Raw genomic sequence first — 13,220 nt, 5'->3', positions numbered from 1 at the left:
GTCATCATCAAGCCTTGAATTAAACCGAAAAATTTGACTTACAGAGGTGATCCCATCCATTAAGAAAAGAAAAGATACTTTAGACATTAACCAGTGAAATCACGAATATCGAACATTCACGGTAACATATACATAATTTAGACTGTGTATAAGATGCTAAACTAGAAACTATGATGCGATACAATGGATCGGGTAGCAAAACAGTTTCACCGTTTAGCGGAGATCAGATCAGTCAGTTGATTTTTGGACACTCACAAGAGAACACACTTTTTTTAGTTTTTTTTCCTAAAAGCAAGCGACTATGTCTCATAGTAGAGATTGCATATAGTTGATAAATTCCGTTGAACACTAAGAATTGTTATAGGTAGTTAGGTATGCATACCCTATTTGTCTCATTACTCGGGAATCGAAATTCAACCTTCAAAAAATGTTTTTCTATTTTTAGAGGGGGTGAGAGGGTATAAAAATTTGGTGTAAGAGGGCAATCGGTACATTCTAGGTTTTATTTTTTTAAGTCTGTCGTCCGACAGTCTCTTTTGCTAGTCCAAAATACAGAGAATGGCAGGATAAATTTTCAGTGGATATCTTTTAGACTAACTTTGGAAAGGAGAAAATTGAAAAGCCAAAGGACAGAAGAGAAGAAGAGGAAAAAATAACAAGAGAAAAGAAGAAACGAGAGACAAACAAAGGCTTTGGAAAGTAATGCCCGATCTCATACCTAGCCAGAAGGTTGGAAGGTATTTCTTTTTTATGTCTGTCAAAAGGGAAAAGGAGATACAAGGAAGGGGAAAGGGGATTTTTTACACTCGTATGGATACCTTTTGGATTAACCTTAGAAAGGAGAAAATTGAAAAGTCAAAGGACAGAAGAGAAGAAGAGGGAAAAAGAACAAGAGGGAAGAAGAAAATTAAGCAAAAAAAAGCTTTAAAACGCACAAAAATACAATACTCGATCTCCTACCTAGCAAGAAGGTCAGATGGTGTTTCTTTCATGAGCTCAGTTAAGACTTTTACTAAAATCGACAGTGGCCATTCCTTCCTATGTTCTGGCGTAGGACTTATCCCTTCTGGTAATAGAAAAGAGCCCAGTTTGGCGTAAAACAGTTCTGAAGGTCTGTGTACTGTGACAGTACCTACAAATCAAAATGATGCTTTTATTGAAAGAAATTTCTTTTGAAATTTATAGATAGTGCCGGCATTGACTAGAATTGCACCAACCGTGGCGCCGACTTCTTCATACGATGCATATAAGCTGTTCCAACGACATATTAAATAATCTAACTCTTTACTTTTTTCTTCTCTCTACACTTTAATATCAAAATATCTGTACGGAAAATTAGGTCCAATCCCACTTTCTAGGGCTATAATGCGAAAAAGCATGATACGGCTTGGACACGTTTTGTTGATGAAGGATGACAGATTGCCAAAGATTGTCCGTGTCGGCCAACCGTCTAGGGCCAAACGAAAAACAAGTCGTCCCCGAAGGGGGTGGGAAAATGTCGTAAGGAAAGATTTAGGGGAAATGGGAACTTCGTGGGAGGTGTGGAAATGGGAAGTGTCTTTTTTATATAAAGAATTAAAACATTGTTTCAAAATATTTTTTGCTTTTAGTTTGAATTAGTTTGAAATGACTCCACTACCACTACAAAGCATGATATGGCTTGGACACGTTTTGTTGATGAACGATGACAGATTGCCAAAGATTGTCCGTGTCGGCCAACCGTCTAGGGCCAAACGAAAAACATGTCGTCCCCGAAGGGGGTGGGAATATGTCGTAAGGAAAGATTTAGGGGAAATGGGAACTTCGTGGGAGATGTGGCAATGGGAAGTGTCTTTTTTATATAAAGAATTAAAACATTGTTTCAAAATATTTTTTGCTTTTAGTTTGAATTAGTTTGAAATGACTCCACTACCACTACAAAGCATGATATCGCTTGGACACGTTTTGTTGATGAAGGATGACAGATTGCCAAAGATTGTCCGTGTCGGCCAACCGTCTAGGGCCAAACGAAAAACAAGTCGTCCCCGAAGGGGGTGGGAAAATGTCGTAAGGAAAGATTTAGGGGAAATGGGAACTTCGTGGGAGGGTGTAAAGAGAAAGGCTTTGAACAGATTTGGATGGAGGAGGAGCATGGGAAGCTGTGTTGGCCTCAGAATGTTTTGTACTGAAGAGAGTTATAAGTAGTAGTCATAACAGTAGATCAACTCTTTAAAGTACCAAAGACATCAAAATAAAACATTTTTAGGATTATGAAGTTTTTTGGGCAGTACCATACTTTTGTCAGTGTTGTCACGCTGAGCCATAAACATAGATAAGCAAAACTAGTTAGTTGGTAATATCTCTCGTCCGTAAAAATTCAAACATTAACATTCTGCCGGTTCCCAAAGACAACTTCATCTTCAAAGGAAAGCCGTTTGAGTCCATATACTTTTGACTTTTTGCTTATTTTTCACCCACGTCTTTTAAATTTGCTACCATAAAACTGCTACCACAAAAACTGCGGAACTGCATATGCAGATCATCTACATTAAAACTGAATTCACAATTTTCCTAATATTCACGATTTACGCTTAATATTTTAAGCCCCCCCCTTATTGGCAGGGGCGACGATTAGGGGGGAAGGGCAATTGCCCCTTCCCCCTTCCTAGACTTTGAAAAATACGTTCTTATTTCTATTTCATAAAACTTTTCTATTTTATCATGGGTAACAGGTCGTTTTGCCACCCCCCCCCCCCCGTAAATTTTCGTGAATCTACGCCTCTGGTAATTTGTTGTTTAAGATTCCACTCAACCACTTCAAACAAACACATTTGATCTTCACTCTTCTTGGCACTTCAACTTTGCATATTCAGAAGTATTGTTGCTGAAAAAAAAAAAAAAAAAAAAAAAAACAAAAAAAAACACCTCATTTTTTGGAAAGTTTCAAGACGAAATTTTCCAAAAAATTACCTAAACTTTTTTAAACATATTTGGTTATTGAACACTAGACGATTATTATTTGAACAAATTTCACAGCGTCTAAAATAAAATACAGATTCTCCTTATTGAGAAAAACCTAATAAACCAGAAAAATCGATTCAGTAAATTACCTTGTCTGATACATTTGAGCAACTCAAATACCAAATTAAGTTAACCTCGAAATTTTCTTTTTTGTAACTGTAGCGTCAAAGCACTTTTGACATATAGCAAACATCTGTTATGCGAGTAACATCTGTTTGCGAAATTTTGCGAAATAAGTCACAAATTTTGTTAAAGCCACGAAGTAGTTGGTTCTTAAAAAAGCTCATTTTTTATCATATCATCTGGCTTTTTTTTTTAAGAAAGAAAGGTTTTATTCATTAACAATAAACATTTCAACTTTTTCCACGATTCTTATATTGTTTATTAACATTTTATGGTATAATTTTAAATTTTATGTTTATATTTTCATTCCCCACGGAATGGTTCTTGATCTACATATACAGTACGATATTATCTTGTGTATTATTATTTGTGTTCCTCCACCCAGAATTATGATAATTAAGATAATATTCAACGGAAATGTTAACGATAGTTTAGCGTTTCAATGTTTATATCCCTACGCCTAAGATTAATATAATGCACTTGAATATAATATCATATACGCTGTGAATACCAAGTTTCAACTGTTTTTTATCTTAAGTTGTATAGCATCTGGAAGGATGCCATCTACAGTTTTCTACTATATAGTTTAATTTTTGTCGGTGAATCCCCTTATAATATAGAAATGAGTCGCTTCTGTCTATAGACAAATTCAAAGAGTAGCTATCAGACTGCGTTGCCGTTGCAGCCAGACAGGATGTATTACTGTTCTTAAAATATTTTTAAAAAGATAAGAATATAACATGAATAACTATCGTTTTAGTTTTAAGTTTATGACAGCTACATAAACAACCTACGTAAATATCGCTTTAGTTTGGTTTTAGCATTTACTAATTGAAGAAATTTGTTCATTTATTAGAATATTAGAATTTTCCGTAAAAACTGCAAATGATTAAACAACTTTCCAAGTAAATTTTCCCTTAAAAATCCCAAATAATTACCTAAACACTTTAAACACTTGAGCCATTGAAACTAGCCTAGAAATTAACGACATTTAACAAGAAGTTTCCTGAAAAAAGGCAAAAAAATTGGAATATTTTCCCACTAAACCATATACATTTATTTTATAAACATATGTGACTATGTAAGCACCAATTTTTTTTCGCAGAAATTACCAAAAAAAAACTTGAAACATTTTTGGCCGTTGAAAACAAAATATTTATATTTTGGGTAAATACTAAATATTTATCAAATTGGGCTAAATCTATCTAAACTGTTCGTAAATACATTTTTCAGACACCAGAAAATACACCAGACTGGGAAATAGCCCACTATTTGGCACCAGAAGCCACCAAAGGATTCTTGAGATTTTCTTACATATACAATTGGTACACTAAAATCATAAACATAAGGCATACTTTCTTGTTCATGTTATGTTGTTATGATGTTTATGATGTTGTTATGTTATGTTATGATGTTCTTGTTCATGTTGTTTATGTTATGAACTTGAGTGGTTTTTCTTCTTTTTTTTTTTGGTTCGCAAACTACCTTTGAGGCTTACTGCCAGCCTACCCACAATCTTTTTCTTTCTCAAGATGGAAAGCCCAATTTGATTACAAGGAAGTGCCACATTTTGAAATTCAACGCATTTCAAGATTAAAAAAGTATAGTATTACGGCATCGCATACACCCTCCGAGTGATGCGCACACTGGACTTGTACTTCAGGGCAGGGGTTCGAGTCTTGGTGTCACTGATTTGGGAAGGTGCTGAGCGACGTGACCCTGTAAGCTCAGTCAGAGTTAGTCCAGCTCTAAATGATGCCTGGAAAAAACTGATAGAAAAACAAAAGAAGCGTCGGATGATTAAAAATGATTACATAAAGAAAGAAAAACGAGCAAAAATGGGGTTTTTATAGGTCAATTGAAAATACTGAAAAAACAAAGCGAATATTTCGAGAGGACAAACGCCTCTCTTTTTCAGCGCGAAACGAAATAGTAAATACAAAGAAAGGACCGAAGAAGAAAAAAACCACCAAAAACAAACGCGGAAAGTCACTGCGAAAATAACAAAAAAAAAGGAAAAAACCAAAAACTTAAAAGATGAATAGAATTCAATAAAAGCCAAAAATTAAAAGCCTTAAAACGAAATACCTAACAACCATAAAAGCGAGTTATTCGCCAATATCCGCGATTTGCACAAAATCCAAAAAAAAATATGAAATGCCATCGACGGATACTAGCGAACAACTTATTAATAAACTGATTAAAAATGATTAATAAAGAAAAACTAGTTTAATTTAAATAAAGCAATGGAACAAAACAAAAGATTAAAATACTTTAAAAAAATAAAAAGAAGTAATAAAAAATTTATAGTTTTGAAAGAATCTAAAACATGAATTTTATTTATTTGTATTTTTTTTGTTTTTTTGTATTTTTGTATTTTTGTATATTTGTATTTTTTTGTATTTTTTTTGTCCTTTATTTTTGCTTGTGTGTTGTTTGTCTTTTTCTTTAGATGATTTTATTTATATTTTTTTATTTTCTTTTTACTTAATTTTTTTCCGTTGAAAAACGCTCCCGGACGTGGAGTCAAAATATTAGTTTTTTTTATTATTGGAAGTTTTTTTTTCTGTTCCACTGATTCACTTAAATTAAACCCATTTTTCTCTTTTAATTTCTGTAAATGGAAAAGCAGTGTGGTCTGAGAAATTATTTATACTTGGATGATTTGCCTCCAACCATGCCAACCCGACCAAAGCCAGAAAATCAGGAGTTCAGTACCTGCGCCACGTGGACCACTGGTGTGCAAGCAAAGAGGTTTTGTTCCAGTTTTAAGTACTCCCTCCCGACCCCCCAGAAATATTCTTAGTCATCAAAAATATTCAAACACGTTAAAAAAAGCTGATTCAGAAATAGTAATTATCCAGTAATTAGTAATTATAGTAATGTTAATTACTATAAATAGTAATTATCCTAATATCCAGATTACACAGAATAACAACTTGTAATTATTAATATTAAGATTTATATTTTAATATTAATTATATTAATTTATTAATTTATTAATATTAATTATATTAATTAATTATATAATATTATATTTTAATATTAATATTAATATTTATATTAAAATTAATATTTATTAATATTAATATTTTTTTTAATAGTTTCTAAAAAGCGCCTGAATACCTTCAAACATGACGTCAAATCGAAATAAAAAGTACAACACTGGCAGCACTATCAATGAGCCCCCCCCCCTATATTTAAAAAACTACGACCAGTAAATTTTTGTATTAGTAGCAGCGGTATGTCTTATATCTTCTTTTTTTTCACCGATGGTAGCAGGTTACTGAGAAGTCGTAGGGATATTCTTAACGGCCCCTTTGAAAGCTAATGATTTTGATAACGTGCTTTATATAAATTCGTCCTGACAGCACCCCTGCTACAGGACTACCTTTGATGCCATTCTGAAGATTAGAGAAGGCAAGGATACATATAGACACGTCACTGAAATCATCATTATTGAAAACCTTTGATTGGAGGTCTAAAGTCTGCCATGCTGGTTGCAGCAGTAGCTGCAATCTGGTAAAGAGGGAGCTACGCACCAGAGGCGTAACACCTGATACGCATCGATTACAAATCGAACCACTGAAATCACCTTTGCCCCTCCGAAAGAAAGCTCTATATTTTACTTTTTTTTTAACTCTCTGCTGTACTGTGCATAAATTATTTCTCAGACCATACTGCCTTTCCTTCAGGGGCAGATCCAGGATTTTTTTAGGAGGGGGGGGTCGATTTTTTTTTGGGGGGGGGGGGTCCAGGATTTTTTTAGGGGAGGTTGGAAACATTTCATTGGAGGTCTATAGTCTCCCATAATAGTTGCGGTAGAGAATGATTCACGGCCCAAATATTTATTAAAAAATTACTGATATAAAAAAAGAAAAAAAACTTGGATTTTTAGGTGACAATTCTCCAAAGAGAATTTGAGAAAATTATTTATTATATACCTATTACTATTCACTTTGTTATTATTATTAATTATATACGTTATTTATGTTTTTACATTATTTATCTGGGAAATTATTTTTTGTCTGCATGACGTATCTAAAAATATTCTATTAAAATACAATCACGACTCAAAATACCTGGATTAGACCCAGTCTTTGACTGAGTTGCAGCTGCTTCCCTCTGCTGCCATCTTTTGTAGAGTCCAAAGAGAGGAGTAACATCTGGCACCCATTGGATCAATCCTGAACGGGCACCTAGAGGCACCACTGCATAATGTCTTGCACGATATTCAGCTGGGTTTGCAAATTTTACCTATAAATATAGTGTTGTAAAATCACCGTAAAAGCAAAAATAGGCAAGTAAAATTTGGTAAAATAAGGTAAATTTGGTAAAATAAGGTAAAAATGGTAAAAATAAGGTAAAATTGGTAAAAATAAGGTAAAATTGGTAAAATAAGGTGCAATTGGTAAAATAAGGTAAAATTGGTAAAAATAAGGTAAAATTGGTAAAAATAAGGTAAAATTCGTAAAATAAGGTGAAATTGGTAAAATAAGGTAAAATTGGTAAAATAAGGTAAAATTGGTAAAATAAGATACTCCCAGGAAATATAGGGTAAAATTGCAGTAGTTACAAGACCAGTTGAGTACTTTTTAAGCGTCACTTACAGCTTTTAATGAAATTTCTTTAATGATTCTGATTTTTCCTGGGCTTAGTAATGCCCCTTCATCTAGAATTTCATCAATTTAATTCACTGTCTAGTTTATCCCTTAGGTAATCTTGTGCCTAGGGTAATAACTCAGCAATTGGACCGTGCCTGATTTTGGAAATCCATTTTGTTTAAAAAAAAAAAAGAAGCTGGGTTTGCAAATTTTACCTGCAAATGTAAATGCTATTACTAAAGGATTACAGAAAAGCGATAAGAGAGGGAACTTAGGATCTTAGGACCTTAGAACTTAGGGAACTTAGGACCAGTGATAAGAGGAAAGTAGATGGCGTTTCCCTTCTGAGATGTCCTAAAAATCCCTAGAGTTGAAATGTAGGCTAATATTTCTCTTTTTTTTCTTTTTTTTTCAATTCGCTTTTAATTCACAAATTAATGCAAATTTTCTAAACAAAATTGAACAACTGCCAACTGATCATTCAAATTTTCATTTTGCTCACCACCTCTCCAAAAACTGTTGACAGTTCTTTCAAAATTCTAAGAAACAACATAATAATGCTATAAATTTTTCCCAGGGAGGGGAATATGGATTGGTTCTGATGGTAATAATTCCTTCACCCATGTATGCAGGTGCTCAATTAAAGTAATTTTTCAAACCGTCCACAACACTTAAACACTATTAAGGTTTTTTTTTAATATTTCAAAGAAGAGGTGACCCCTCTTCAAAGAGGAGGGGTCTGCGAGGCATTATTCACGAGAAAATCCCCTCCCCCTCCCTGGTCCTATCTTTTTCCAAATATTAGATGAATTATCCTTTATTTTACTAAATTTATAAATAGATAAGAGATTTTATAAAACCGTGTTCCAAAAGTAGCAGCTACCTAAAATATAGTCCTTAAATACAGTCCCACTTTACATTGTTAGTACTTATTTAACCGGCTTCAGTTAGCCCTGCTTCACCCAAATAATGACAAATAACCCAACACTGCTAGGTCTCGTTTTGTTTTTAGGCGTGTGGGTGTTTCGGTATGGAACAGTCTTCCGGAAAGCACTAGGATGGCTGAGAGTGTGTCCTCTTTTAAAAATAGGTTAAAGAATTTCTTAATGAATGGGGATGGCTGAGGGGGGGGCTGTATTCTGTCTTGTGTAAGGATTGGTTTGCGGTTCCCATGAGGTTTATTGCTTATTTATTTATATGATTGCATCATTATTATTATCATTTTTTTCTTCCATTATATATGTAAGTTTTTTTTAATATATATATATATATATATATATATATATATATATATATATATATATATATATATATATATATATATATATATATATATATATATATATATATATATATATATATATATATATATATATATATATATATATATATATATATATATATATATATATATATATATATATATATATATATATATATATATATATATATATATATATATATATATATATATATATATATATATATATATATATATATATATATATATATATATATATATATATATATATATATATATATATATATATATATATGTATATATATATATATATATTGAAAAAAACTTTCAAGGAATTCATTCCTATTTTAAATTTAATTTTTTTATAATGTGTATATGAGCTTATATACACTTCCACTTTGTACATGCTTATATGGACATACGTACAAAAAAATTTGAATGGGGGAGGGGGGTTGGTTATTACTTATAAATTTTTTCCACCTTGCTTTCTGGCCTTTGTAGAATAGTTGCATTTTTGAATATGGTAGAACATTTATAATTAAGGTATTCAAGGAATATTATGGTTAGACAAAACTCATTTTAATTAGAAAATATCACAGTGTAACGAAGAGGACAGAAACAAGTGAATGATAATCTAAAGTCTGTATAGATTTTCCCGTGGTAGGTCTGTTTGATATGTTTTTTTTGTGAATATTGATATTTAATTAAAATGAATTTTCTCAAAAAAAAAAAAAGTATAACACAGATGGTCCACGAACCCATTTGGAATTAGGTACTGGGATAGTGATTACTGATATACTAGAATGCATCTGGTTACAACGAGGAGATAAAAAGTTATAATCTAGGTGAATTTGCTATGATCTTCCAGGATAAAATGTTTGGAATAGTACAGTCAGCCAGGGGCAGATCCAGGATTTCTAGGGGGGAGGGCGCAAAATAGGTTGATACGATAAACTTGCGTTAGGAGCAAGTCTAATTAACGTAAAATTGTGTTAATTAAGTAAATTACACTACTTCAGACAACGCAAGGGGGGGGGGCCAACCCCTCTTCTGGATCCGCCACTGCGGTCAGCTGTAAGACTGATGCAAACAGAAAGTGGAGAACAGAAGGTGGAGAAGGAGAACAAAACATAAGGTGGAGATATATGCATCTTAACTGACAAACAAAAACGATATGCTGTTGGATAGAACATATCGTTTCTGATAGAACATATTTGGATAGAACATATCGAAAAGATTTTATACACTAATATCCAACAGAAATCGAATTACACCGATGTGGGCTGCGGGACACTCTGGAATCACAGATAACGAATTGGCAAATGAAGCAGCATCAGCGAAATACTATGGATTGGAATTTTTCATTCCCCGTGGTTGCCTGACACCTGACACCCACACCGTCGTTCCATAATCCATTCAGCCCACAATCATTCAGTATTCTCTTTATTACATTTAGCTACTAGGCACTCTTATTCTCATGTAGACGATCTAGTTACGGTACTTTTATTAGTGTATATTACCCTGGAAATCCTATTTTCACAGAAACTTTCTCAAAATACCTTTGAAACCAACTCGAGACTTCGAAACCTACATCTTTACCTAAATCAATTATTAAAAAATTAAAGCTATAATTTGCATTAATTAAAATTCAAAATAATTATATAACTATATTTCAATGTAATTATTTATTAAATAAGTACAAGTAACATAAAAGCATAACCATAATTGCCTTCCAGGAGACTTCGGCTTGTATTTCGGACAATCAGGAATCCTATGTTGCAAAATTTGTCACTGCTTCCAAATTTGTCAAGTACAATGCACTTTGTTTATGGTAGTTTAAATTAATATGTAAGAGATTGCAACAGTGTTAAGTACATATTTCTTTGAAGATACTATGGAAAGTATTTTCATAACGCGGACGGTGAAAGAGAGAAAGACAAATATTTCCTTATTGAACTTTTAGCCAATATTATTTTTTTCGGTCATTTGCTACTTTCACAACAGATAATAAAATAAATATGGAATGATGATTAGCAAAATTACCCTTTTAGTGAAGCCTGACACACTAAAGATGATAAATCTTTTAAAAATACAACAAAAGCAGTTAAGTTTTATCCCTCATAAAGTATTAATTATTATTAATTATAAAGTATTAATTATCTTTGGCAAAAGCTCGTGAAAAAGTGGTCAATTATATAGTGGTCATTAGTGGTCATATAGTGGTCAATTATAAAGTATTAATTATCTTTGGTCAATTACAAGAAATACTTTTAAGAAAAGCTCTATTCATCTAAGTTACTATGTTAGAAAAAAACTTACCTTGGAGCTTGCAAGCATTGTATTTGTGATTTCCAAAATTTGCATAACTCTTTCATCCAAATGAAGGTCTTCCAAGCCTTTGAACAAATATCCATAGCTATAATAGATGATTGATATATATAATTAACAATTAATTAGTATAATTAATTAATAATAGTTTGGTAGTTTTGGCGGTAGAGCCAAAGGATTAACACAATTCGTAGAGAACGGTTTTATCGTGAACTCTGTGTTATTGTGCATATTACTTTTATGTATTATTAATTGATCAAATAATTAATAAATTGTATTAACCAAAAACTGATTACGATAGCTAATAATAACATTAATAATTAAATAACTAATAATAATCAAGTAATTAGAATGTATGAATTAATTATTGATTCGAAGTATAACTAATATTAGTTCATGATTAATTAACTAACTATAACTGTTGAATAATTAAAATTCAGAAAAAATAACAGTGATTAAACTTCACTGTCTTAATTTGAAGTTCTACTCGTTATTATATTTTTGTTTCACTTTGGTTAAAAGTGAAATGTAGTCTGGTCTAAGAAATTATCGACAATTAGTGAATACAAAAGAGTTTTCAAAGAAAAATATAGTGTCACAGCATAAATATATATACGAACAGTAGCGAAATGTCCCATACTCTCCATTAAAGATTTTTGAACTGGTCAATCTAGACCTCTCTTCATGACTCCGCCTCTTCGCACACGCACAATTAAAATGTTTAGCACATTACGACGGGGACGATCTGATCGAATACCAAGTAACAACTGAAACTTTTGCTCTGATATACTGGGAACTTTCCATTCAGCGCGCTATGATGCTTGTCATTTTTGAAGAAACTTTTCGCTAATGTTCGTATTTGGTATATTTATAAATTCTGTGAGTAAGTATGGTCACTAACCCAATCTGCTTATGCAAAAACTAGTTCCTCTTCTTTTTTTCGTCTCTTTTCCTTTCAGCAGTGTTCATATACAAGTCTAGCCAGACTTTGATGCCTAGACTAGCATGTCTGGTCATGCCCTCGGTTAAGCATGAAAATTTAGCCAAACATCCATGCGAAACCACTTTTAAGCGCGGGTAGAGTATAGTGTAAAAGAGGCTTCCTGATTGGTAAGAATTGAAGTTTTATACTCTCGAACAGAATGCTTAGCTGCGACATGTTGCAACACCAATTCTAACTAGACACACATGTGACCACTTCAGAAAAGCGATCGATGAGGAGACTAAATTTATCCACACCTAAACATTCCTTTACGCCCAGTACTACCAAAAACTACATATAGAAGTTATTAAACTAAAAAGCATATCCACGGTTTTAACTATTTTGTAAGATATATATGGTTATGTAAGCTCCCATTTAATCAATTCAAACGATTAGACGTTAAAATCGCAGTGTGTACCGCTGAGTGCGTCATATCTTTACAAGGCAAATGCTTCTTTCTTGAGACCTCTTCCCAAGCATTTGTCATTATACTACTGGACAACACTTGACAGCTAAAATCAGCTTTATAGTCAACCCTGGGTTCTATTGTTCCTATAATCCGCAAGACCATTAACCACGTGCGTTGGGTTATTTCAACACAAAGGTCTTTCGGACAACCCCATATTTTCTAATGTACCGAGGACAATGGAAACAAAATCTGATTATTTTAATCGGCTAAGTAGGAATTCGTACAAACATACATATCTTAAAAAACTAGGAAAAATCGGGAGTATACATTTCGACAGAAAGTGCCTCCATGTAGTTACGCTCTTTTTGGTAGTAGCAAGCACCGTATTCAAACGAAGGCAGAGTCGTCAACAGATCAGAAAAAAAAACACTTAACAGCTAATAAGATGTAGCTTTACTTTGAAGGAATCAAGCTTTGGGAACCAAAGATTTCTAATATTGAAATTCTTAGGAA

At 32.7% G+C, this 13,220-nt stretch overlaps 1 protein-coding gene across 1 annotated transcript in view; it reads right to left on the bottom strand.

The window, feature by feature from the left end:
* Positions 1–13,220, bottom strand: part of nonC (serine/threonine-protein kinase Smg1) — a 331,176-nt gene that overhangs the window by 212,530 nt on the left and 105,426 nt on the right. Inside the window, exons 19-21 of the mRNA XM_089106498.1 lie at positions 11,308–11,404; positions 7,206–7,380; positions 961–1,132 (exon numbers count right to left, since the gene is read on the bottom strand). Coding sequence (XP_088962624.1) covers positions 961–1,132; positions 7,206–7,380; positions 11,308–11,404 — 444 coding nt within the window. The remainder of the gene's footprint in view (positions 1–960; positions 1,133–7,205; positions 7,381–11,307; positions 11,405–13,220) is intronic.

The sequence above is a fragment of the Artemia sp. Qi Xiang Cuo genome, chromosome 20, assembly GCF_049724085.1.
Source record: "Artemia sp. Qi Xiang Cuo chromosome 20, ASM4972408v1, whole genome shotgun sequence".
NCBI lineage: Eukaryota > Metazoa > Arthropoda > Branchiopoda > Anostraca > Artemiidae > Artemia > Artemia sp. Qi Xiang Cuo.
This window is presented reverse-complemented; position numbering and strand designations above follow the sequence as displayed.